We start from the raw sequence: 26,901 nt of genomic DNA, 5'->3' as shown, positions 1-26,901 counted from the left end.
TGGAAGCCGAACACGCAGGGTGGGAGCAATACAGCACTACAGCAGCGCGCCGAGAGCCTGACACAAGACGTTGCTGGTCTGTTTGACCTCTGCCTGCTGGAACAGCCGACCGGCTCCTCTGACCCAGCTGGGACAGACTCCTCCAAACAGCCCAGCCCTCGAGGCACGTCTCAGAACACCGGAAGATGCAGATGGGAAGGCACGGGGGCCAGTCCCCAGGGGACAGAGGACAGCAACGTCACAGCAGTTTCCTATCTCTGTTGCTCCTGGAACAGGGCAGGATGGGGACCCACAGACAGATGTGACCACAGCTGGTCACATCCACCCACAGCTGCCCACTCCCAGTGCTGGGCCTGCTCCTGGCACAGACGCCTTTGAGCCAGCTGCTGCCCGCCTACCTGGGCGGGTCTCCCCTCCAAAGGTGTCTTCCAAGGTCTGCTGCCCACCAGCTTCCAGCCCGAGCTGGGGAGAGGGTGAGGTTGGGTGCTGTTGTCACACAAAGGGAGCTGGGACACACTGCCCACACACGCACTGCTGGGCTGAGGCAGGGGAAAGCTGTAACTATTTGTGATTTTCCAGCATCCTTTTCCCCTTTTAAAGATGGCTGGAGGGGCAGCTTGTTAGCGGCATTTTGCAACCTGGCTCAACATGGCAAACCTGCTCCAGCTGGGCTGCAGAGAAGGTGAGCAGGGGTAATGGCCTCTCCTCAGGGCTCGCAGCTGAGCATCAGTAATTTGGCTGTGCTGTCCGCAAGGTGACATAGCCAGCTCCAGCCCCATGAGGAGCAATGGGGCAACAGTGCGCGTGTGCTGTAGGATGGACGCTTCCTCCACCTGCCTCCCCACAGAGGGCATGGGGGCAGCTCCTAGGAGGACCCCACCACCCCAGGCACCTTCACTCATGCGCAGGAGCAACCAGTGTCTTCACCATGTCACCTCCCAAACCTGCTCCTGCCATGGCTCAGTGCCTCCCAAGCCACGCTGCCCTGGCTGTGTCTGCGGGTGAGGACAGAGGAGCGGGCCAGGCTGCAGCGGTGGCCGCAGCCAGCCTCATCAGCACACTGCTCCCTGCTCTTACTGAGCAGCTGGCAGCAAAACGTCAACTAAATAAATGGCTTGATTGCCCCGTTATTAGTTACTAAATTAATCCTTTTGTCAGCACTTAACAAATGCTGAGCTGTTGGCTGCTGGCCTCGACCCAGGAAAAGGGACACCCTGTCTCGGGCCCGATCCAGCACAGCCCGGCCGTTGGGCTGCAGTCCTCCCTGCAGAAGGGCTGCGTGTCCCCGGAAGCACTGGCAGCTCTGCCCTGGGTAAGCGCCCGTGGAGCAGGCGAGGTAGCCAAGGTGACTGGCTGTGCCCCCCATCCCAGCACCCACACTGCCTGCCAGCTGGCGAGCAAACGCAGAGGGTCTGGCTGCCCCATGGGGCTCCCTGCAGCTCTGGGGAGGGATGTCAAACAGCCTTGTTCTGCTGCTGCAGTGGGAACCGGGCTTTCCCTCGCTTCCTCAGCTAGGAGAAGAGGCCATGCAAACATGCATGAAGAAACAGCGGCTGTAGAGGCAAAATTTCCCATCTTTGGCTACCGAGATCCCACTTTCAGGGCTAGCCCAGCTGCCCCTGGCCCGCAAGTCCTCTCGCGCACTGATCTTTAAGCCAACACAGGAAACTAAGTTTAGAAGTCTTATCCAAGCTGTTCTTATCATTCCAATCAGGAAACGCACCTGCAGCAAAATGGCTTTCGAATCACAGTTGAAAGCTGTGTCCTAGTTTAAGCAGGGACGGAGGTTCAACCCTGCTTGGTGCCTCATGTAGAGCCCTTAGGGGAGAGAGCTGATTTCCCAAGGAATCTCTAGCATCTTCCTTCAATTGTGCTTCCTCTCCTCGTTTTCCCCCACTGGAAACAAGACCCAGCGTAACCAAGGTTTTTATCCTCAAATTTTACTGTAATTAAAATACAGAGATGCAGAATATTCCCAGAAACACACTGCAAAACAAACCAAGCAAACAAATTCAGTAGGAAACCAATTACAGACAATGAAATGATAAAGAACAAAAGTGTTCTCCAGAGCCCAGCACTGTGCACAAGACCGTGTGGCTGCAGTGACGGTTCTGGGTTGCCAAAGGGCTCCTCAGCTCCTAGAGAAGCCGAGTTGAACCCCGGCATCTGTCCCAGCAGCTCTGTGTCTCTCTCTAGCCATCTCCACGTTCCCACTCATGCTGCTGTTTTTACAAGGATGACTTTGCAATGGAGACACAGAAATGACCCACCCACAGGGACAAGAGCCAACAAGGGAATCAAGAGGAAAAGAAATGGGTTAAGATGTACCAGATGCAAAACACAAGGGGACAAAGAGTGGTGGAAGACACGCACTTCTGCAGGGGCAGAGCCACCCTCTCTGCCCTCCCAGCCAATATGAGTGTGGATGTTTAACAAAGGTCTCAGTAAGAGCTTTGGAGAGCTCTACCCAGGGCCAAGACAGAAAGCAAAGGCAGGGATAAAAAAGAAAGTGAAGGATAGTAAGATAAGCAAAGGGAAAAGGGAGGAGAGGATGTGCCTGTGGGCTCTCCTCTCAGTCAGGCCACATTGCTTGGAACAGGGCTGCGTGTAGGGCCACATCCCACCTCCGCCACGGGGAGATGGTGACAAAAGCCTGGGGGAGATATGGGGAGGCAAGTAAGGAGGGAGCTGATCTGGTGCTTGGACCATCCGTTGGGCACATTGGTCTAGCTAAACAAGAAACCTCTAGCAATGATCATTACTGTGGAAGCAGGGCGCCAGCCAGGAGTGCACCACCACCACACATCAAAACCCACATTCATCCACTTCCCTTTCCATACTCTTCTCTACGACAAACTCTATCACTTTCATCCTCTGATTCAGAGCCTGTCCTAAGAAACAAATTCCTTCCATGCTCCTCCTTTTCTTGCTCCCCTACTCCTCACATCCTCCTGTCACCAGTCCATCCTCATCTTCTGTTACCTGAAAACTGGTGATCTTCCTTGTGCTAACGCCCTTCAGTCCTTCCCTCCACCTCGGTGCTGTCCCCCACCCCCCACATCCCAATCAATGGGATTTATGCACAATGTAGTTTTTGTCCATTTTGCCCCTCTTATCATGAAGGGGCGGTGGGAGAAGGGCAGCATCAGTGGCCCAGGTGGACTCTGAGCTCACTGGAGTCTCTGTAGGGGGGAGGAGGAAAGATGGGGCATCTGACAGGAGCCAACAGCTTCTCCATCCAATCCAGATCCTACTGTCCTGCAACCAAAGCTGTCAGGAGGAGTCTTTGCTCTTAGACTGGGAACACAGACCCTGTTTTCCTTCTGCTCTGGCACTGAGACTGTCCAGAAAAGCAGCCTGGGGCTGGGTCACCTGGATGAACTGAGGAGGCCTAGCATGCCAACAGAGACATGCTTTCCAGAGGCCTTTGCATCCTGCACAGTTATGTATTCCTGAATGCCCGTTAAGCAGTGTGAGGCCTTAGTTTTGGAGTAGATTTAAGCTTCTACCCCTGCCTGCTAATTTGATCTCTTTCTCTATTTATGGTGCGTGACTTCACCATTAGCTGGGCCGTAAGAACACTGATTTAGGCTGTGAGTTCCCCTCACACCTCTTTTCCCCTTCTCCAGGCCATCCCACAAGGAAATGGCAGTTCCAGACAAATGGAAAGCTTTACTCAATTTACTGCAAGGATGCACAGAAGAGCAGAAATAAAAAGATGGGAAACCCTCAGGACTCCTACGGCCTTCCTGAATGCACCTTTATCCCATTTTCCATGCCTGCTCTGCACACATGGGGCCTGCAAGCACCTCAGGAAGGATGCATCTCCTCCTCCAGCAAAAGCCTGTGTGGGACACTGGTTAGCCAAAAGCATGATGGGCTTCCCAACACCTGCCCAGGGGTGGCCAGTGAAGTAAAGGCCCTTAGATACTCTCTTCTGTCCAAGGCCTGGGAGATGCAGTTAGGAAGAAGACCATCTTCTGTCCCAATTAATAAGAAACTATCTTTCTAAGAGGGCTGGTGACAGCACGCAAGCAGCCATTAGCTTTGGGGTGAGAGCTGGCTTCAGGCGCAGCCGGTGATCTGGAATAAGAAACGAGAGGCGCTCAGGGAGAGCAGTGAGCAGAGATCCACAGAGTGCAAACAGCCCTCCCACTCTGCAGGGCATTTGAGACAAAGGAAGAACAGACAAGACTTCTTCTGGCCTTGCCAACTGATATAAGCATCCCAGCAAAGTGCAGGTACACATCAAGGCCTGATCTTTCTGTGAAGCTGCTGCCTTCAGAGACAAAACTGACACGTCTGGGTCAACTTAGCCTTCACCAGAACAAAAGAGACAAAGCGAGGAAATGCACATACATACCAAATGCTGCTTCCTCTTCAGAAACAAAGATGTAGGTTAAACCACTCTCATACTATCAAGAGGAACACACTGTGGAGATCAGCAACTTCTTGCCACTGCAAACAGCAGGGACTACCCAGAGAAGGGTACGGAGAGAGACTAACACCAGTGTGACTAGTGCAGGGACGCAGCGACTCAGGCCCCAAATGTGGATTTACTAAAGGTCAGAACCAAAACTGCTTCACAAGCCAAAGAACATTCAGCAAAAATGGTGGCGGGGGTGTGGGGGGGTGGGGTGTGTGTACTTAAATATTCCCTGATGTCTGAGTCCCAAGCAGAAGAGAGCAGCCAGGAAGCGCAACGACCTCCAACAGGAAATGAAGATCAAGGAAGTTGGCTTCAATGTCCAAAAGATAGGACAGAAAGCAAACAAACCGCATAGACGGGAGAAAGGGGATTTTTAATATTCCTTTGGTTTCAATAAACTACGCTCTTGGGCCACAAAGGGGAAAACATCCTCTAAAACATTATTTTGACCAGAACCCTATATAAAAACTACATGCTGGAAGTGCCGACGATGACTATGTAAGCTCCTCCGTGGCAGTGACACAGTTTTGTTTACCTGGCTGAAGACACGCATGTAGACTGATACACACACGCTAACGGATGCATACTTTTCAAATACTGCACAAGCACTGCTTCACTTGCCTATGCATCCAACACCTAACAACCTAGGCTAATCACCTGCCAAAGCCAGGAGCAGCAGGGTTAATGGCGGAGCCTGTGGCTTTCCTCATCCCGAGAATTACAGGAGATCTTGGAGTTAGTGAGTGTGAAAGTGTGTGTGTGTGCATGTGCAGGATGCCACGTGGCCCCTTGAGCATCACGGGCCAGGCTGAGGATGGCTGTGACCGCCAGTTGAATGCAGATGTCTGAGTTCCTGCGGCACTACGACTGTGGGTGGGCTATACAGTGCAACAAGGTCATTTAGAGGAGCCAGGCTGGAGCCCCAGGAGCAGCATGTGGAAGAGTTGCCACTGGAGCACGCTCAGCCCCTCAGGGAAGCGTTCTCCAATGTGGCACAGCCTGCTCACAGCCAGGCCACTGCTCCTGAGGTCACAGGGAGAGCATCCTCTCCTACTCTGCCGCAGAACGAGGGTGGCATTTGGGAACACGTTAGTAGTGACATCCATGGAGTGAGAGTGCGGCCTAGAGCCAAAATGTGCCTGTTGTGGATGGGGATACTGCCAGGACTTCAAGGGTCAAACCCAAGAGCTCAGTTTATCTCTCTGTGGAGCATCACCACCTGTGCTGCAGTATCACAGAGGCCTGGCAGATGCCATTGTCAGCTGGGAATGGGAACATACAGCAACTTTCATCTTCCTGCCTCTCACCAAGAAAATCTGTGTAGAAGTTGATGGCCTAGGACATATGATACTCTTGTGTGGCATCACCCCTGGAGCTGCTCTGCTGAGCTTGAGGGTTCCTTCTCTGAAGGGTGCAATTCCACCAGGGAGTAAGTGATTGGGAGCAGCTTGTGGGATGGGCCCTTCAAAGAAAAGGTAAGAGGTGCCGGGCAGGAGGGAGGTTTCCCCCTCTTCACAGTATCTCTCCTTTGTGTCAATGGGATTTTCTTCTATAGTTCTCCCCTAGGCAGACCCCTCAAACACACCTCCCAGAGCCAATGGGAGGGGTGTTTCAGAGGCTGTCTTCCCAGCTGAAGTTGAATTTGACTACACAACCCACACTTCAAGCCAGGCATAGTTCCTCCCCCTCCCCTGTTACTCCCCCCGCCTCCAGGCAGATGGAGCCCAACACCCTCTCCCACCCCTCTGTGCTTACAAGAGCAAGAAGGGAGGAAGGAAACTTCAAGACAGAGACAATGGTGCCTTTAAAGCCCTCGGAGTAGAGATGGTTCCTAGTCGGTGATGGGAGTGAAAGGCATTGACAGCGGCTCTGTGAGCTCTGAGCCAGGCAGGCGGTGCTTAGCAGGCTACAGCTGGAGTCTGCTCGGGTGCCTGACCCTCCCTGAAGCGGCTGGTTCCAACTCAAAAGAGGTGCTGTGTAGGGGGAAAGTATGGGCAGGTTGATCTTTTGGAAGGAGGCTGAGACAGGGATTAGTCAGCCTTGTCCTTCTTCTTTGCGGTGAAAGGGACTTTGCTGGCGACCGCGCTGCCCACGGCTCCGACGCCACCGGTCACTGCCGAGACGCTGCCCTTCACCAGTCCGACGCCAGCAGCAGGGACGCTGGTCACAGCTGTTTTGGTGAGCTCCAGGCTCTTGCTGCCCACCCAGGCAACTCCTCCCAACGTGGCCCCCACAGCTCCCCGAGTGATACTGAACAGGCCGCCCGTCACTCTCCAGATCACCCCTGCCTGCTGCTGCGGATGGTCCTTGCCGACATCTGTGGGGAGAGAGAGAAAGGGAAAGTCAGAAGTGCTCATGCCAAAGATCACCTCCCTGGGCACCTCTTCCAGAAGGGTTGTCCATCCCAGCACATGCTCCCATATGTGCAGTGCCTTGCAGTCCCAGAACTCTTGGTGCCTGAAGGAGGAAGCAGGGCAATCCCAGGCCTAAAGCATAGCAGGAGAGGGCTTTGGGAGGGCAGAGAGTGGGAGCAGAATTGCTCACATGACAAAGACGGGACGAAGGTGGCTCAGTTACAGCCCCAAACTCTCAAGCCTCAGCGTGGCAATGCAAAGCAATTCCCACTAACAAGAGATGTGATTCCCCTCCCCTGCATGCCGGCTAACGCCAGTAAATCACAATGACTAATGCCAGTATAGGAGGCACGAATTGGAGACGGCAGCAGCCAACGTTTGCGTGGCCTGCAGGTCCTCCGAAGCATGTTTGGAGGTAGGTCTGCGCTCATGTCAGACAAGGGGCCAAGGCACAGCATAGTCCTGTTTGCGAGAACTGTAATTGAGCTAGCACAGATAGCAAATTGCGGGGAAGATACAACCACACAAACGTCACCTCAGGTTGTACAAGCCCTCTGGAGATCTCAGCGATATATTTAATAGTGTTAAGACAGTTCTTAAGCTGCTACACTATGTCACTACTGGTTTACCTGTGCCAGCTGGATCAAGGCCAGCACGATATACCCACCCAAGCTGCCATCGCACCTGCCCACAACACTGCAGACAGAACATTCACAGCTCGCCACGTCTCGGGAAAGGGTTGACTCTGAACTGCTGCTCACGGGATTCAAACCTGACAGCTCTCCTGCCAGCCTCCACGCAACCCTCTCCCTTTGCATCAGCTAACAACGTGGCAGCAAAGGAGGAGCTGCTCTTTTCGTGGGGCGAGATATTCTGGATGCTCTGACTTCTGATTCACTAGCAGTTCCATACATGAGATGAGTTACTAATATTGCAAAAATACAATAAAGCAGTCCTGACAGGGAAAAAAGCAAGTGCCAGCTGGGAATACAGAATCCCTGGAGCAGCCTTTCTAACCCATTATCTACTCAGAAGAGAGGCTGCATGGTGCTGATACAGCAGAAGGGCTTTAGCCCCCTGCTAAATGTGCACCTCATCTCCTGAGAAGAGGGGGAATGACAGAGATGGAAGTGGCCTCCAGTGATGCCTCTGCAGAGATCCCAGGACAGGGGCTATGCCAGCACCGGCCACTCTCTCAGAGTAAAGCACTGCAGAGGCTCCACCAGCACTCCGAGAAAGGAGTCAGTCTGCACCCCACAGCTCTTTCCTTAGCCCCTTTCCCTAAAGCTCCCTGCTCCTCAAGAAGAAAACTCCCTTGTTTATCCAGCCCAGGCAGCAGCTTCTTTCCTCAAGTGTCAATAATATTCCAGGCAGCAGCAAATTCCACCTGGAACCCCTCTTTGATGTCTTCATCCACTTTCATTTCCACGCAGATTGGAGCCCGCACTGATACAGCAGTGGATTTCCTTTGCCAGCAAGCAAAGACCTTGCGAGCGCTGGGAGGCTAGCCCAAGCGCTCATCAAGTTATGGGGCCTTCACACACCGGACGCCTTGGTTGATGGAGATGTCAGACCCAGTCAGCCTAAGCAAACAGCTTCCTCTTACTGCTCATGCCGTGTCTTTACTACACCTGCTACCCAGTGCACTTCTGCCAAGCGATGCTGTGAATCCTTTGGAGCAGAGACCATCTTCCAACAGTCCATGTGTAATGCAACACAGTAGGGTCTCTAAGCGCTGCTGGAAAACAAGCTTTCTTCTTTTCTTTTTTTCTTTTTTTTTTTTACACAAACCAACCAGAAGTCTGACAGAAAACACTCAGCAGCAGCAGCAGGGCACAGATTTTATCCTTGGAAGCACCAGCTGCCCAGGGTTCCTGGATGCACACAGCTGAAGGGACAACCTGACCTTGCCAAACGGATCAGAGCCACTGCCTGTACCACAAGCACCTGGGCGGCCAGGAGGCCAGCTACTCACAGCGGGGACTCTCAAATTGCACCATGTCCTTGGTAGGAAAGGGGGATTTTCCAGGCCTCTTAGGAAACAAATTAAGATGTCTTCAGATTCAAATTGCTAACTTTTAGGCACTTAACATCGCTCTCTATTTCTAGCCAGGGAAGAGAAGGGGCTTCTTCAGAGGAGGCTGCATACAATAGCCTAAACTAGACTAGGCATCACCCTGAGTCAGGTGGTGTGATGATTCTTTCCTAGGTATTTTTGTGCTGGATTCTTCTAAAATTCTGCAGATTTCTGAGTATTCTTGGAGTCGCAGGTTTGCCCCTGAGCTTGAGCCAGGCTGTACAGAGCTCTCACTTTCGGGCAGGTCTCAGGACAGCGCCTGTGAGGAGTACGGTGTTCACCACTTGGAACAAGCCTTAGGTTACACACCCGTCTGATAATCTGTGCAGCAAAACGGAGTTTGAGAGGGGCCTGTATGGAGTTTTCTGAAGCAGCCACAGTTCTACTTAGTATACAACATATTGCTTGCCTAGTCCTCAACAATTTTTTTCCCTCTCCCGCAACACTGAGTCCCCTTGGTTCCATTTCCAGTCCCGTTGCCAGCCCCCCAGCTGCTGCGCACAGCTTACCCAGTACAGCCATTTTTGTGTTCTGTCTTGAGACTGAGGCCGGGAAGAACACAAGGATCCAGAAATCCATGAGACTTTAAAGCTGGACTCTACTCAGCAAAAATCAGACTCGAACTCCAAACAAAGACCATACTGAGAGGATGGCAGGTCTTCTGTTCCCGTTCCCACTGCCACATTCAGGGAAGCAGGATCCTTTGTGTACCATCAGAGGACTGCAATGCAGAAGCTCTGGGCATGTAAACACCCACCGGCGTGCTCAGCTGCAGAACCAAGAGCTGTATCAGTGCAGCAATCATCTTCCTGGCTCTCCCCAGGTAAACCTGTGTCTGTAGCTACCTGGAACCCCTCTGTAGAAAGATTTAGGCCTCTGCCCACATTTCAATCCACCCTGTCTGAAGAACACTAGTGTGAAAATCTCTTAGATGATATGTTGATGCTTGCAGGTGGATAGCCCAGGGACCAAAGGGAACAAGGCAACTGCAGATGAGATTGACGAGGGATGTTACTCTGCCAGCAAAGAGCTAAGAGATACTGGAGAAAGTGTCAGGAAATACTAATGAAAAAAGACAAGGACAAAGGTTCTTTTTTATTAAGCTAGGCAGAGACAACAAAGCTGCAGCACCCTGGAGCACCAGTGCTCGCATGCTGCCTGCACCTGGTCTCCAGCCACTCTCATGGTCCTTAAAACTCCACAGGTAGATGGGAGGAGGGATGCAGGATGTGATCCTAGGAAGCATCCCAACAGCTCCAACACAGAACAGAAGCTGTACCATAAAAAAAACCAACCAAACAAACCAACTTGGGTTTGAACAGATCTGAAAAGAGAAAGAGAAATCCCTTGTGACCCCAACCAGAAAGGACCACGTCCTAACCTGGCAGCAAGCTGAGACAGGTCGCACTCATTCTATACTCCAGATGATACGTCAAAAGCTTTCTAGCCATCTCGGTTAGTTTGTCTTCAGGACTGCAATAAACCCCACAGTAAGCTGTCATGTACGATAAGCATCAGATTTACAGTGCAAATTAGTCTCCCAGACAATGGACTGAGCTAAGCATTTTGTTGGCACAGAGGAGCCCAGATTAAGGGCAAGACAGACAGCAGAGATGAAATACACAAAATAATCAGAGAGACAGACACACAGCCTGAGCAGGGGAACAATCCTGTTCCCTGGAGCCTGCTGCAGCCCATGCTGCTCATGAAAGCTCTTCGCAATCTGCCAAGCCCTTTTTCCTTTCCACGAATGACCTGGCCTTTTCAAGGGTCCCTTCAGCTTCACGCACCCCATGTCAGCTTAGAACAGAAGACGAAGGAGAAAAAGAGATGAATAAAACACGCTGCTGTACGGACACTGGCTCTATGGGCTGGGGTCAGCACCCCACACAACAAGGTCTGCTCCTTGGCCACAGTCCCCACCGGCTTCTCCCCAGAGCAGGGGTCCTGCCTGCTTCTGCTCCAGACAAAACCAGGTTTTCTCCTCTGATCCTAGCAGCATCTAAGACTCGGGGCATAAGCGAGATCAGTTTGTCAGTAATAACCAATACAATTTTCAAAGCTGCCTGGGTGACTCCTCTGGGCTTTGCATTGCCTTTATTTGGTGAGATAAAATGACAGCCTGCGCTGGTACCAATGGCACAGGCGTTACTCTTCCCCTCGGCCCCTGCCGGCAGGTGACACGACAAGCAGGGAGAACCCTTTACTATAAGACTTACACAAGTTGCTCTTTCCTACTAACTTACAAAAACAGCCCTGAGCCAGGAAAGCAGTGTCAGGGAGCAGCACGTATGGGTTTGCATCTTTAGGACACTTCCACCTCTCCTGGGCCCCAGGAGGAGGAGCTGGGCTGGCTCAGAGACCAAAATGTAAACAGCCAATGTCATCAGTCTGTCCCTTCGCAGAGGCGAGAGGAAGGGATGAGGTCACCAGCTCAACTCTGACTTACGCCTCCGGCAGCTATTAAGTGACCACTGGTGGATTTAGGCAGGTTCCCCTACCTAGAAAAATGTTTGGTCTGGAGGAACAAGCAAGGGGTGGAGGGTCAGCTGCTCACGCAGTCCAGTCCCAGCTTTGCCCAGCTGATCTTTAAGCAACACTGAGCAAATTGCTCTGACCTTTACTGCCTCTGAACCAGTGTGACTAAGAATGTGTGATTTTCTAAAAGCCTTGGTTGTTGAGTGCACATACAAAAAAGTGTGTATGGGAGACAAGTTTCTAGTCCTGATGTTTCTTGGAGAAAAACCTGAAAGTTAGATTCAAGTGCACTCTTAAGGCTCTGAGAATCCCAAATGCATTATTGTTATTTTTAACCTTGTGATTTTTCTGAGCCTACCTCAATTTGAAATGCATGGGGCTAGCACTGCTGCTTCTCTTCCCCTTTTGTAAAGCAAAGCTGAAGTTAATGATCCCTATTTCCTTGTATTGCTGTGCTGTCGTGAAGGTTAATTAGGTACAGTTGGTGCCGTGCTTTAAACGGGAAATGGTGTTTGTATCGTCATGACTGGTGCTGACAGATTCCTGTTGACATTCTCTGCAGAGACGCCAATGACAACTTCCAATTTATCCCCGAAGAGGTTCCCCGTTCCCAGACAACTCACAAAGCCTACTGTTGTAGACCCACACAAGTTTATCCTGTAGCTGAGACTTTCCGTTTGGGCAAGACACTTCTAGCACAAGCAGCTGAAACAGGTAGAGACCTCTCTGACTGCTGGGCACAATCGGAGTCACGCTGCACACCTCCTAGCAGGGCCCTTCTGCAGGGAATGGCCAACAGCACCTTCTTCCAAGCCTTCTGCGTGCAGCTGGAGAAGGCTTAGCTAACCTTTGCAGGGCACAATTATAGCAAGCGTTTATGCCCGCGACGAAGGAACTGACATTCACATCCTTTCTGGCATTTTAGGCTCAAAGCTCTAGATCCTGCAGTGTCACAGACAAAGCATTAAAGGGAGCACTACAAAGCATTAGCTCTCTAAACACTCGTACTTCACTCCTGCCATCAGTTCCACGCTGCAGCTGGTTGGGAACAGCTTCCCAGGTTCAGCAGCTGCGCGCTGCCCAGCCCTGTGCTGCCCAGGCACCGAATGCTACAAACCAGGAAGGTTGCCACCAGCAAAAAGCCTAGAAATGCCACATTGAGTTTAGCCCTTAAGTTTAAAGTCTAACTCTGCAACCAGCAAGACGTACTCGCGGCAGGATTGTTCCGGAAGCTGCTGCACGCAGCAAAACGGGGCAGCTGTCTCCACAGCCTGGCTCACCTCAGGGCTCTTCACTGGCACAATGAGCCTTAATTGTTCCTTGCACATGCCCCAGGAGCAATATTAGCTGCTGAAGTATCCACCTTGAAGCACTGAGAGACAGGGTTCAGGAGGGTAAATGAACAGTGATATGGAGTGGCTTGTTTTCCTCGGCTGAGCCTCCGGGGAGAAGCACTAGGCTTAGACTTGGTTGGGAGTGTTCTGACACTTTTTGTTGGGAAGCGTCATGTCACCAAAACAGGAATTGTTTGTAAAGACGCAGTGGTACTGTTGAAACTTCCACTGAAAAGAGAATTCAGGGAGATCAGCCTCAGAGCAGCTAATAACCCAGCCTTGGGTCAGCCCAAGGGCACTCCCCAGCCTCACACACACCCCGTAAATGGCCCAAGCATCAGCTGAATCCCATTTTCACTCTTTTCATTCAACTGTTTCACTTTGTAAGAGATATTAATTGGAGAAGGAATACAAACTTGTTCTCTCACTTCCCAAGTGCTTTCAATATGAGAGCCAAGATCTGCCCTGAGATGGGTCTCTCTCTTACTCTTGGAAAAAAATCAGCAGTTCCTTTGCTTTGCCCTCCTGCAGAAGATGACTGTTTTCTTGATCCAGAAAATCTCTTTTACACAGCTGTAATGGCCTGCAAGGAACAGCCAGAGTCCCCCTTCAACTGGCATTCCGTTGGATCCTTTTGATTCTTAAATCCTTATTTCCCCTCTAGGCTTACAAGACTTCAGCTACTTTTGTGGCACAGACATGGCCTTCAATGATGCTGAATATCAGGATGGCCCACAGCCCAGAGGTGATGCTCCTTCTGCTCTAGAAAAACACAAGTCAGTTGCAGGACAGACAGCACTGTCTACTAGAAAGGACTTGGATCAGGTATGAGCCTGGAGACCCAGCTCTGTTCTCAGCATTATTGCTGACCTGTTGGGTAACAGCTACATCTCCTCTGCTTCCTCTCCACCTCACTGGTCTGTTTCAGCCATGGGTGGTGTGACTGCCCAGTCAGCATGCTGGGGACTCCACATGTCCTGCAGCAGAGCGGGCTGGCAGGTAGGAGCTAGTCCCAGCTCTGCTGAGCCCAGCAAGATGAGAAAGGCAGGAACCCACCCTTTGCAGAGGGGAAACTAATGAGCACTAACTGATTAGCCGCACGGTGCTTCCTAGAGTCAATCTCCTAGCTCCCACCCGCACACTTAACCTCTAGTCTCAGAGAGAAAGAAGCGCACATCAGGACAAAGTCCTTGCAAGTGTGCCATGCTCTGATATAGATCACAAGTGCTTAAGGATGAGGACTCACCTTTTTTATAGGCTTGTACAACAGCTGGCTTAAGGAGACCCTTGTCTCATTTGAAGCAAATGTCATCTCCCACTGCAGTGTATAGCTTGTAAGAAAGATGAGCCCACTGGGAAGTCCTAGAGAAAAGCCACAAGTGGCATTGCCTGTTCAGGAAGAAAGAAATCTGGATGTACCACTTCTATCTCTATTGTGACATCTCTTTTTCTCAGTGTGGAATATGTGCAGAAAATCAGGCTTTTGCTACTGGCCAGACTGGTCACTAAAAAACCTACAGGATGTCTCACGGCCCCTGACAGCGTGGAGAGATGATCCCGAAAGGCATGAGATTGCAACTCGCCCCAGAGAACTCTGCACGGCATCTGCTTCCTCCCCACCCTCCTGGTCCCATGTGAGAAACTGCTGTGGTACATTATGGCAAGTACTGGACAGCCATCAGCTGGGCTATACCTTCCCTCTCCATTGTGTTAAAAGCATCAAAAGTGGCCATCACACTTTGTTTGTTTGAACTTTATGTCCCTATCTGCCTTCAATTTCCACTCTCTGCTCCACCTACAAGCTCTTGAATCAGTCAAGGGGCTTGTTTAAAAGCCTGGCTAGAAAGAGCATATAAAGCTGCATCAGTGCAATGGCTCCTTTTCATACTGGAGTCTCACCACTGCAACACTGAAATTTTGGTTCATAGGGACAGGAATCACTTCTTGTTGTAAATATGGGCTCTTGATCCCACTTGGGGATCTGTGGGTGGAACTGGAATAATCCAGTGGACTCAGTGATTTTCAGCAGCCTCAAGCTTTAATGGCCTGAGGAGGAGAGCTTTCAGACATAAAATTTTATTCCTTACAAACACCTCTTCCTAGCATTTGTGCCTAGGCTGAAGAGACCATCTTTTTAAGCCTGCTCTTTGACCCATGCTGGCTCAGCTCTTGTCAGGGCACATCACCGACTCTGTCAATTCTGTAACAGTGGTTGCACATTCTTCACTGAGCTGCTTTCAGCTGTTTGTGATAGTACCTGGCACAAAAAGACCCCAAATGAATCAGAGGCTCTTGTTAAACAGCCTTGTTAATTCAGCTCTAATAAAGACACAGGAGAAAAAAAAAATCAATATTTGTAAAATGAAAAAGGACAAAATCCATAGAGAAATAAAGGTCATTTTCATGGTTCTATGAGGCCCTTACAAACAATGGACAGTAAATAACATAATCCAAGTTTATGTAAGAAATTACTTTTCTTCCATGCTCTAGTGCTACTCAGTGGATTTTAAACAAAGGCAGACTCAGCTAAGCCTCCTCTGTCCAGTGAGGCTAGAAGTCCTTCCCATGACAATATTGCTAACTCACAATTTATCAAAAAGTGCCCAAAGTTTGTTCCCAGCAGCAGTTTGGGAAGGGGCATGAGAGCCAAAGACAGTTACGGCTAACCAGCAGGAAGGTGCTCCAAGCTGCCAAGACCAAGACATCAAAAGTCTGCTCTGCTCATTCATCAATGGCTGTGAATATTTTGTGTACTCCGCCACCTTATTATTAAAGGCTTAATCTCGCTACCTTATAGAAACATGTGATCATCACTCAAGCATTTTACAGCTGAGATATCTGAGAATTTGTCCAAAAATACTCCCAGTAAAGTTGGGAACATATCCTGCCTTGCTAAAAGGAGAGGACCCAGGTTCAGGCATTTCCTCTTCCCACTCCCGGAGCAGCTGAGCAACGGATGCTGATGCTTTCCAGAAGGATGGCTGACACCAGTGAGAAACCCAGAAATCCCCCACTTATTCTGATTATGTGCTTCCCTCTCCCCCAGAGCACTTAGAGGAACTGAAGAAAAAAATGGATGGTGGCTCAAAAAGCAAGGCCACAGATTTTAACTGATCTGAGGTCTGAGTGAAGATTTTTCGACTCAGAGAAATGACCTATTCATCCCAGAGGCCTTTCAGGAGTCTTTCTGTCCATCCAAAGGATAACAAGGCAGTTAAGCTAAAAGCTGTGTGGTACAGAAGCAGCTGAGCTGGGGATTTACTGGGGAGGCACGAATACGTTTGCCTGCTCACATTTCAGCATGCCAGCAACAGGCAGGATGGGGCCTTTGTTTTTCTGCTGGTGGTAGGTGTTCGATGGCATATTCTCAAAAACTTGTTCCCTATATCAGCTGTCAAGAGGAGAGCGCCGCAGTGGTGAGTGGGCAAGCACGCTGCCTCTAGGAGCAGATGAACAGATAGAGCATCCCTCCCCCACAGCCAGGCTGATCGAGGAAGGACAGGACCCATCGGTGCCTCAGATTATTAGACCTATTCTAGTGCAAAAATTAAACCCCCCACTCTATGCCCAAACTTCTTGCATGTTCCCTCGCCTCTGTCGCTCTGAAGTGAGCTAGCTAGTCCTACCTGTTGTGTTCCCCATGAGCCTGCCACCTGGAAATCTCAGCCCTGAATACATAAATTAGAGGCAGCACTAACACTGCCCAAGGAGACATCAAACCTCCTCGTCTGCACCGCACAGACAAAGAGCTGCTGCTTAGGAATGTGAAGCTGCAAGCGTGACAGTTCCCTTTGCTTCCTTCCATATTCATGTTATTGCTCTTTCCAGGGCAGATTTCGGTACGGCACAGCAGGGATCCCATGTGCGCTCGGCTTCCTGGTGGTTACTGAAGGGCTCTGCCTGGTGCTGCAAGTAAATTGGATTTCCTCTTTGACACTGCAGCAGGACTGCCAGGAAGCCAGGGTCTAGATTGGCTCTCAGAGATGCTGGGATATCTAGGCCTCCCTTTGAGATCAGTGCTTCATATAGCTGGAGGAATATCCGGAATAAGAGAGACTCCTGCCCACCTCCTCGGCAGAGCCACTAGCTCAGATCCCCCTCTCTGGGGCGGTCTGTCAAAGCTTGCTTCCCTCCCTACCCAGCAGCGATAAACAAGCTCCACTTGATCTGAAAGGAAGGAGCTCCTGTCACCTCCCAGCTTTCTCCCGAGTCAGTCTTGACTCTTGCTCAAGGTACCCCCTTATCACTGCCCGGAGGAGACTGGCTGACCATAAAGTACCCGAATTGTAGTGTGTGCAGGCAGAAAGCCTGATTCCCCTTCCTCGCTCTGTTTCCAGTTTCCTGAGGAGTTTGTAGTCTGCAGTGCATCTCTAATCTCAAACAACCTCTCACCCATTTCAGCAGGACCTTCCTTAACTCAAAGACATCCATCCCTTCAGCCTGGTGAACCCAGCTCCCAGCAGGGATTTCATGTGAAGCCAGTATCAGAAATATTGCTAATACTTCTGCTCTCATTCACTTCACCAACTGCTGAAAATTCTCCCATATGCCTGGCTGGGATTGCGATGTGCTGGGGAAGGCTGAAAGCCTGGAGAGCCTGAGCCCCCTCTGGGATCGCTGCCCTTCTCCGCTACCTACCTGGTTTGAATCAAAGCCAAGCAAAGCCAGACTTTGCTCTCAGAGCAAAGGGCTCAGTGGAAAAATTCAGCTGCACACCTACAGCAGCCTTTCAGGTCTCCACGTTGAGACAACATTTACTGTCCTGATTCGGTAATGTAGCCCCTCCTGGCAATGCTGTCATGCTTTTGCTATCGGGAAGTGACAGGCAGCATTACCCTCCTCCACAGATTCCCCTTAAACTTTCTTCTGCAGTTCTACACACGTGGGAAGCATCAGGGCAGAGCAACTGATTCCTTTAAAATGGAGAGAGTGTCCAAGGATGCTTTCAAGTACCATGGTACAGAGCCGCGGGATCTGTGTGTCAGGTACCTTCCCAGCTTTCACAACAGGGTGCCCAGCTCAGCTTGTGGCCCACATGCACGCACACATTACCCTCATTCTCGACAGGATAAAACCTTCAGAAACTCCACATCCCAACATGCCACATGCTAGCTTGGCTGCTGCAATCATTACAGAAACTCATTTGCACCTTTATTTTCCTCCCTTTGTTTCCAATGAGATGCATACAGGGAACAACTGGAGTGACATGAATCTAATCAGAGGCTCATGCCACATCAGAAATCCCATCAAGCTATCTTCCAGTCCCAACAAGCCCTCCACTGAAAGAAAACATCTTGTCACGGCCTGAAGAAGCCCTGTGTACATTGTGTCCCCAGCAGGGATTTTTAACAGGCTCAGTAGTAAAAAAAACAGGCTTTATTTTAGAAAGTACAAACAAAAATCCTTTCAATACCCTCCTACTTCTTAATGTCGCTTTTCCAGACTTTTTTCCTAGCAACAACCAACTCTGTATTAAGGAATTCCAGGCAGAGAAATTTTAATTCTCCAACAATGCTACAGCAGAGCCCAAATGGCCTAGGAGACCCCGCAGACGCACTGCACGCCTGCTGTGCGCAAGCACACCTCTGCTCAAGCAAAAGCTGCGGCAGCAGGACATTTGCAGCCTTGTTCACCGTTCAGCTACAACAACCTAAGGGAGCCACTTCAACCCTTAGACACCTTCAACTTGGAAAATCCAGCTGACGCCACCAACCCTAGCCGAGGCTGCAGATCTTGCCATTCCTAAATGCTGAGCCGTTTCCGGAACGGAATAAAATGGCCCCTGATGTGCACCTTCCAGATTTCTGCTTGAGAAGTTTTACCAAGCCTTCTATGGCCGCACTCAAGCATCCTTCCAGCTAGGGGCCATCCTGAGCACGGAGAGATGCTGCCTGGTGAGCACTAAAGGCTTCTCTTCCCCTACAGCAACAACTGGGCTGCCTGAACTCCAGCTGGCGGATGGCAGCACCTGGATGCCATCCAAAGGCAGTAAGTTTCTTGCAGCTGAATACGTTTAGTCCCTCTCCTAAGGCACCGTCTCCATTACCCAGCTATTGTTTATGACCCCAATTATCTCCCAGAAACTGGTCCTTGCCTGCAGTTAATAACCAAGGCTAAGTGATCAACCGTTAGGACTCCAGCACACTGGTTGTTAACTTCTCTGTCGACCAAGTTCAGAGTCTTTTACTGCTATTAGAAACTCAGATTAATGATGCATAACAGAAATGAACTCTCCTGTGACACAGCTAGGTGAGGGCAGGTGAGGGGGAAAAGAATCACTGCTTTTTCCTGGAGGCATCAACTGAGCAGGGAGGAGGCGAGCCCTCCTTTAACTCTCTTCTTGACCTCCCTGATGTCTGGGAGATGACGAAGAACACCTTATTTTGTGGACTACTTTAAACTTTTCTTGGGATCTGGATCACATGAGCAGATCTAGATGTAAAATGGGCTCACTCTCCAGAAATTGCTTTCAGGGACCTCTTCCAAACTGTAACTCATAGAACCACAGAACGGTTTGGGTTGGAAAGAACCTTTAAAGGTCATCTGGTCCAACATCTCCAACCAGGATCAGGTTGCTCAGAGCCCCATCCAACCTGGCCTTGAATGTTTCCAGGGATGGGGCATCCACCACCTCTCTGGGCAACCTGTTCCAGCGTTCCACCACCCTCAGTGTAAAAAATGTTTTCATTATGTCCAGCAGTTAACAAGAGCAGGCTAATACTGCAAACCCCTGTAGGGCAGGAAAATGAGACCTCACTTCAGAAAGAAATGCTACATAGAAGCAGCACGTAGTGTACAGAAATGAATCTCAGGTTTCAAGGGGACATCAACATTCAATAGCAGACGCATTGTCAGCATTTTTCAGCCTACTCCTCACACGCAGCTTTGTAAAGCAGCCCTGCAACAACTCATCAGAAAATAGCAGTTTCAATTCAGAAAAAGCCAATGCTGCTTCCCTTTCACAGTCTGACACTGGAGAATTACCACCGTGGTCTCTGGCAGCCAGTCTGTCCCAGTCCATACAGAGACACCGAGAGCACCAGAAAAACAAACCCAAGCAGCGCAGCTGTGCAACCATGGGGCTCTGGGACAAACGGACAATGACATGGGAAGGGGAAGAGTGGCTAGAACAAGCGTAAGCATTCCTGGTTGGTTATGCACAACATTAGGAGTTAGTGCCTACAAACTGCTTTGGGTGCAATGAGCTCACTGCCTGAATCTTGGAGCATGACTGTCTCCTCCTGCTGCCACGGGGAACAGGGAAGGAACATGGCACTGTTTGCTGAAAGCTCTTCTGCAGCCAACCTCTCCTACTCAGATGCCTGCCCCTCCAGCTCCCTTCTGACATCTGAGGAGCCAGCGCTGGGACAGCTGACATTCAGGACCCCTCCTCAAAATCTGCCCTATGCTGTCCAAAAGTCATTTATTCTCCTACCATTCTATGCATCAGCTAGGAAAAGGCAAACAATGAAGGAAACCATCGAGAACAAAAGAGAGCACCTTTCTCCATCTGATGGATTGCTGGATGATAGAAGGCCACAAACGTGTGTCACCATAGGTGACAGGTGAGGATGGATGCCTCTGTGCTATCAGTAGATGGTGAAGGAAGACCCAGTGATAGTTTGAGGAAGTAAAAGATTTTCTGGCAGTGTGAAGAGGATGCAAGGATCATCCTGCACTGATGGAAGAGTAGGCAAAGAGTCCTGCAGAAGTTTGCTAGCGCTTTTTCTGTCCTGCCCAGTCCATTCCCAGCCACAGTCTCCAGAACCATGCAAACACGGTCACACTTTCTAATGAAACTGGAGCACTCACTACTTGTGTGTGGCTACCATCAACAGAGAGGCTCTGTCAGCAGACACCCCGGCTGCCCCACAGAGGCACCTGAAGTGCAACTGCCACAAGCACAAATGCTTGTGGTGTGAGGCCATGCCTATAAGTCAACGGCCACCAGCTAGTGACCACAAAACAACTCACGGAGCACCTGTGGGCCTGCGTGGTCCAGAGGGCAGCTGAGCAGCTGCTGAGTCCTCAGCTGCTGTCCTCCACCAGGGCTTGACAAGAGCGACACGGCCACCACTCCCAGAGACTGCTCAGGCTGCTTTAAAAACACACTCTTTCGTCCCTATGCACGGATTTACTTATTCATGTATTCTCAACAGAAGCACTAACGGCCATAATTGGGTCCATTACTGGGGTTATTAGAGCTCTCCGTCACTGCCTCCGCAGCCTCGCCAGCGCTGGGTAATGCACAGGAAGAACAAACAGGGCAGAGGCACAGCTAGTGGCAGGGGCTTTAAAAATTCGTTAAGTTGTTGCTGTGGCAACTAAAACAAAATTTCTGGCAGGGACTGCAATGTGTGGGGAACTGTAAACTTCTCCATTTGTGGAAAACATTGGTCATGTCTCTGAAAGGGAGGTGGAGGAAAGACAGAAAGAAGGGCTCTTTTCAGAGACTGCTACAGCAAGAGCCAAAAACGGTCTGCTTGCAAATTTATCCTTATGGCAAGCCCTGATGACGGCTGGATACCAGAGCTTCCCAGGAGCCAGAGCTGGCACATATGGAAGAGCACTTCTAGGTATTCAGTCCAGCTGGTCTGGAGTGCCAGGAAAGCAACTGAACTGCTGCACAGACACAGGCAGCGCTGGAGGCCAGTCACTTCTACCCTCACCTGTCTCCTCTGCCCCACAGCCTATAGAGGGTCTCCATGGAAAATGAAGCTCTTCTGGGAATTAACTTCCACTGAGACGATAGATTCTGGAACACCAAACTTTCCATCCATAAACAGTACCAAATGAAAAAGCAGTGGTTAGGTCTGGAAATACTAAAATTTGGCTAGAAAGACTGAACCTGATCTCAGAAAACACTGTCATTGTTCAAAATACTCAGTTCTCTCTGAGCAGTCAGGACAGCAGTAACCACCTGGATGCAACGTCACATACCCTGACAAACTTCAAGAGGTGTTCGCTACTTCAGCATCTCATCATGGGTTGCAAACTTTCAGGTTGTGCCCAGGTTGAGAGAGGTGATTCTCCCCCTCTACTCCGCTCTGGTGAGACCCCACTTGGAGTACTGTGTCCGGTTCTGGAGTCCCCAGCAGAAGAAGGACATGGACCTGTTGGAGTGAGTCCAGAGGAGGCCACAAAGATGATCAGAGGGCTGGAGCACCTCTCCTGTGAGGACAGGCTAAGAGAGTTGGGGCTGTTCAGCCTGGAGAAGAGGAAGCTCTGGGGAGACCTTATAGCGGCCTTCCAGTACCTCAAGGGGGTCTACAGGAAAGATGGGAATAAACTCTTCAGCAGGGCCTGTTGTGATAGGATGAGGAGTGATGGTTTTAAAATTGAGGGAGATAGATTCAGACTTGATATAAGGAAAACATTTTTTACAATGAGGGTGGTAGAACACTGTCACAGATTGCCCAGAGAGGTGGTGGATGCCCCATCCCTGGAAACATCCAAGGCCAGGTTGGAGGGGGCTCTGAGCAATGTGGTCTAGTGGAAGATGTCCCTGCTCCTTGCAGGGGGGTTGGACTAGATGACCTTTAAAGGTCTCTTCCAACTCAAACCATTCTATGATCCTATGATTCTAGGTTCAGCATCTTAAGTTCATGTTTAATTACAATGCAGGGCCTGCAAAAGCAGAATCAGCATTGATTTAATGTTGATTGATTTAACGTTGATTTAGGCCAACAAGCTGTGTTGTGCCACTATTTAATTTTCTGGGAGATCCCCCAGTTCATGTCTGAGCCTGCTTAGCTAGCAAAGTTCAACATCTCCTGCTCCCCACCTTTTCTGCCCAAGGATCATGGTTGATCAGTTTGTTACTTATGAAGTAATTAATTTAGTTTGGAAACTCAAAACGGCACAGATGCCTGATGCGAGACTCCGCATTCTCTCAAGCTTAGTGTATAGGCTGGAGCTACCAAATGGGCACTTTGCAAAAAGACTCAAGAGTGACAGCAGAAGCTGCCAGCAGAAAATTTGCCTACTGAGAGATATCGTATAAGCAAAATGATTGATGAGGATTTCAGTTTTTCTCTGGAGTCAGCAGCTGAACTGCAAAGGCTTTATTGCAAGTTAGACTCGCTTGGTGGGACTGATTACCGTTGCGAAAGGAGAAGCAGAGGGAAGGGGAGGACAGAGATATGGGACTGGCATTGGGTCAGCATAGGGGAGATGCATCCAAGCAGCCCCATTGTAATGCCGCTGCTCTCCTCTCCTCTGTCCCCTTGTGTCATGGAGGCTCATGGCTTCCTGACCCTGGCCCTCACGGCTCACACGAATTCACTGCACTAATGACCTCAGTGAGAATTTTTTAAGCTGACTGACAGCAACCTGGGAAAAAAAAAACCCCACCTAGGAGCTATGAAATTGCACCATTGCCAAAGGGAAGCTTAACGCAGGGCAGGAAAGAGGCACTGGCTAAGCGCACAGGAGGTGTTTAAGTAGACACCTGGGGTCTGCTCCACACAGCATTAAGGATTGCGGTGAATCCCTAAGGTCAAGGTAAGAAATGAGCACTTGCAAAGCTCAGTGAAGCTTATGCTTACAATATAGCTCTAATTATCCTGTTAATCAAAGCAAAAATCCTTCAGTTTTGCAAATCCAGTTCGTAAAAGGATGCAAATTCAAAGCTCAATCACTTAACCCCCAACTGCCCTACAAGCTAGAAAGCCCAGGAATAGGAAGTTTTGAAATACTTGGAAATTTTACTCCACTCCACCTCCTTACAACCTTCTACCTTCATTCCTAGCCTACAACGCTTGGATAAGGTCTTGTTAACACAGAGGTTTAGAGAAGAAATGTAAGGCATTACCTGTCTTCAGCTGTTAAAATCTTAAATCTGTAGTATATGAATGTTGTTTGTGCAGACAAAAATCTTTTGTTGGCATAAACATCACCTCAATCCATACTTCTGACATCCACTGAGGTGTACAGCATATATGAAAACTTTACATATTTTATTCCAGTAAATGGAGTTCATGGTGTGGTTACTTTTAGCGAGCAACAGAATTTTCTTCAGTGCAAACTGCTTATTTTAAAGTAGCTCGCTGCTTTGAGACACACACACTTTGGTTTAAATGCTACAGTAAGGTAGGAAAAAAAAAGCAGTCTATCAAATGAGAGAAAGGTAGACCACACAGATCACTTCTCAATTTCCAGAGTCACTGATGCAGTGAAGATATATGTTGCCTGAGAACAGGCTTGTCACTGGCTTTGGGTGGTGAAACATCAGCAGCAGTTAAGGTTGGCTGGGAAATTTTCACTGTGCACACATGACAATTTTAATCTTGATGTTAGAGCTGTAAACATCTGCATCTGAGCATTTTCAAACTTTTAAGCAGTCCTAGACTATGAGAAAACAGTCTGCTCTTACAAATTAGGACCCTATCACAGTTGATTAGGTAAATACAAGTTGTCATAGTTCAGCCCCGATCGGGACCAGACTATGCGGTCTCTCTCTCACTCCCTCCACCCTCTGAGAGAATAGGGGGAGATGATATAAGGAAAAACGGCTCGAGGTCAGAGATAAGGACAAGGAGAAATCCTTAAAGTTACCGTCATGGGCAAAACAGACTCAATTTGGGGAAAACTATTCATTTATTTCTAAAACTAGCAGGAGAATGAGACAGGGAACAAGATAACCTCCCCCCACCCCTCCCTCTTCCTGGGCTTAACATTATCTCTACTACCTTCCCCTCCAGAGCAGCACAGGGGGGAAGAGGAAATGGGGGTCGCGCTCAGTCCATCACGTGATGCTTTATGCCGCTACTTTGTCGTCGGGGGAAGAACTCCTCGCATTCCTCCTCTGCTCCATCGTGGGGTCCCTCCCACGGGCCACAGTCCTTTGTGAAACTGCTCCGGCGTGGGTCATCTCTTCCACGGGGTGCAGTCCCTTCCAGAACAGCTGCCCCAGCGGGCCCTCCACGGGCCAAGCCTCCTTCAGGCCTCCAGATGCCCCGGCGTGGGGTCCTCCACGGGCTGCAGGTGGATCTCTGCCCCTCTGTGGACCTCCATGGGCTGCAGGGGGACCACCTGCTCCACCATGGTCGTCACCACAGGCTGCAGGGGAATCTTGGCCAGGAGCTGCATTACTCCTCCCCTGACCTTGGCGTCTGCAGCCGTTCCTCACAACAGGCTGGCAGACGCCTCTCAGGATCCTTTTTACATCTTATTCACTTCTCATCTCCTCTCCACTTCTTGCAACCGGGCTGGGCCGAGTTGGGCCCAGTCAGCTGCCCGGTGGGAGGCCAGAGGGTGAAGCCTGCAAGGCCCACAAGGCTCGCACCTCCCCCTCTCTGCCCCTGCTCAGCTTCTTCTCAGCTGCTTTTTTTTTTCTGTTTTCCCCTTTTTAAATGTTATCGCGGAGGCGTTATCACGGGACATTCTGCTACCAATTGGCTCAGCCTTGGCCAGCAGTGGGTCTGCCCTAGGCCCGGCTGAGTCCACTGAACAAAGGGGAGCAACTTCTAGCAGTTTCCTACAGAAGCTACCACCTTAGGCCCCCCCTCACCAAACAAAACCAGAACACAAGTTTTACTTTAAGTTCATCATTTTGGGGGGCTGGCCATTTACTTAGGAACTCTTTTTAATTATGAAGAATTAAGTAGCAGAAATTATTGTGAAGCACACAGGCTAGACGTACGATGTCTCTGACTCTGCAGGTATCAAACATGGAGACTGCTTTTTTTCAGAGTGATCTTCCCCCACACATGAATATAAAACCACAGGATAATAATTTCAGTCCTCCACTGCCAGGTAAGGTAGTAGAGGCGCCACAGCTAAGCACATTATTTAATTCTCATATAACTAACCAAATCCTATCTTTGAAACAGCTAGGTTATTTGACCTAGTACTCTTACTTGGATATCTAAAATCTTACTGGTATTTTGCTTAGAAACTTAATTTGCAGATTAAATTTATTCATAGGCCATTTATACCCACTTCCTCCTGTGCCAATGTTGTCTTTTAGTTCAAATTGCTCTTTTCCCTCCCTGGTGTTTACTCCTCTGATGTGTTTATAGAGAGCATTCATATCTCTCCTTAGCTGCTGCTTTGCTAGATTAAACAAGCCACACAGTTCTAGTCCTCATGTATACAACTCCATTGCCCCCACCATCCCTGAAGCCTTTTTCTCTACCTATGTGCCAGTCTCGTGCCAGTTTTTTTTTGCAGATGGGTGTTTGGTAGTGCGCAGAGAACTGACAACGCCATGTATACTATCTTCTCCCTAAAGGGACAGCTTGCCTTATACAACCTAAGATTGCTTTTGGTTTTCAGTATATTGATAGGGTATAGTAATGTCTTTCACTAACTGACATATTCTAACATTTTTTGTCCCTCAACTCCCTAATGAGCTCACAGCTTACACCAGACATTCTTGCTATCAGTCCTTAGGCATATAGTCCTTTTTTTGGTACTGTTAAAAACTGTTACATTGCTATCATTTTGGTTGTTAGTCATTGGTTTTTGCTGTATGATACCCAAGCATTGCTATCAGTAACAATAACACGCTAACTGCTTTGTATCATGTCTTTTTGTGTGTCCACACCCAACAGAAAATCTACACTGGAATCCAGAAACTGCTCAAGTCATCCCAGGTGTCTGTTTCAGACTAGGAAGAGGAGTGGTTCTACTTCCACTCCAGCCTCCACCAACTGAGAAAACCACTACTTCATCTGCATGTGATCTCCTCCTGATAGAGGGCACACATCACTTTCTGCTACTGCCCGAGACGCCAAACCCTCTTGAAAGCAGGCTCAATCAACTGAAGACCTTGGGAAGAAGCCAGTCACCCAGGTGGTGGTTTTGCGTCAGTCTGGTTGCAAGGACAGAAGAAGGGCCTGTCCTGTGCAACAGTGTTTTCCATGTAGCAGCCGACCTTCCTGTTCTAACTCACGTGGTCAGGGGAGAACCACTCGAAGATCAAGCATGACTTCCTCTGTCCTCAAGGCTCCTGCAGCTTTTCATTTTCATTGAGGACTAGGCTTTTCACAATCTCCTCTTTCCAACATCTCTTGCTTGCTTTTGGATGCTGGGAAAAGAAGCACTACTTTCTTCTCTAACTACCACAGCTGAGGTATTTACAGCCCTCGTGCTACAGAATCTGGCTTTCCTCCCCTAATTACCTCTCATTTCTCCACCTCTAATTTACTTGTTTTGTTGAGTCGAAATTCTCGAGGGCAGCATGGCACTGTGACTACAGCACTCATCAGAGACCACAGAATGCAT

The 26,901-nt window shown here is 49.6% G+C and overlaps 1 protein-coding gene across 4 annotated transcripts in view; it reads right to left on the bottom strand.

Annotated features, from left to right (window-relative positions):
• Positions 1-1,917: 1,917 nt before the first annotated feature.
• Positions 1,918-26,901, bottom strand: part of LOC147600559 (transmembrane protein 263-like) — a 212,516-nt gene continuing 187,532 nt past the window's right edge. For all 4 annotated transcript variants that reach the window (XM_086748851.1, XM_086748852.1, XM_086748855.1 and 1 more), the window contains 2 exons: positions 6,185-6,746; positions 1,918-5,891 (listed from right to left, as the gene is read on the bottom strand). In XM_086748851.1, the coding sequence (XP_086604977.1) occupies positions 6,460-6,746 (287 nt within the window). In that variant the 3' untranslated portion in view covers positions 1,918-5,891; positions 6,185-6,459. The remainder of the gene's footprint in view (positions 5,892-6,184; positions 6,747-26,901) is intronic.

This window comes from Chlamydotis macqueenii, chromosome 5 (genome assembly GCF_036417535.1).
Source record: "Chlamydotis macqueenii isolate bChlMac1 chromosome 5, bChlMac1.mat, whole genome shotgun sequence".
Classification (NCBI taxonomy): Eukaryota; Metazoa; Chordata; class Aves; order Otidiformes; family Otididae; genus Chlamydotis; species Chlamydotis macqueenii.
This window is presented reverse-complemented; position numbering and strand designations above follow the sequence as displayed.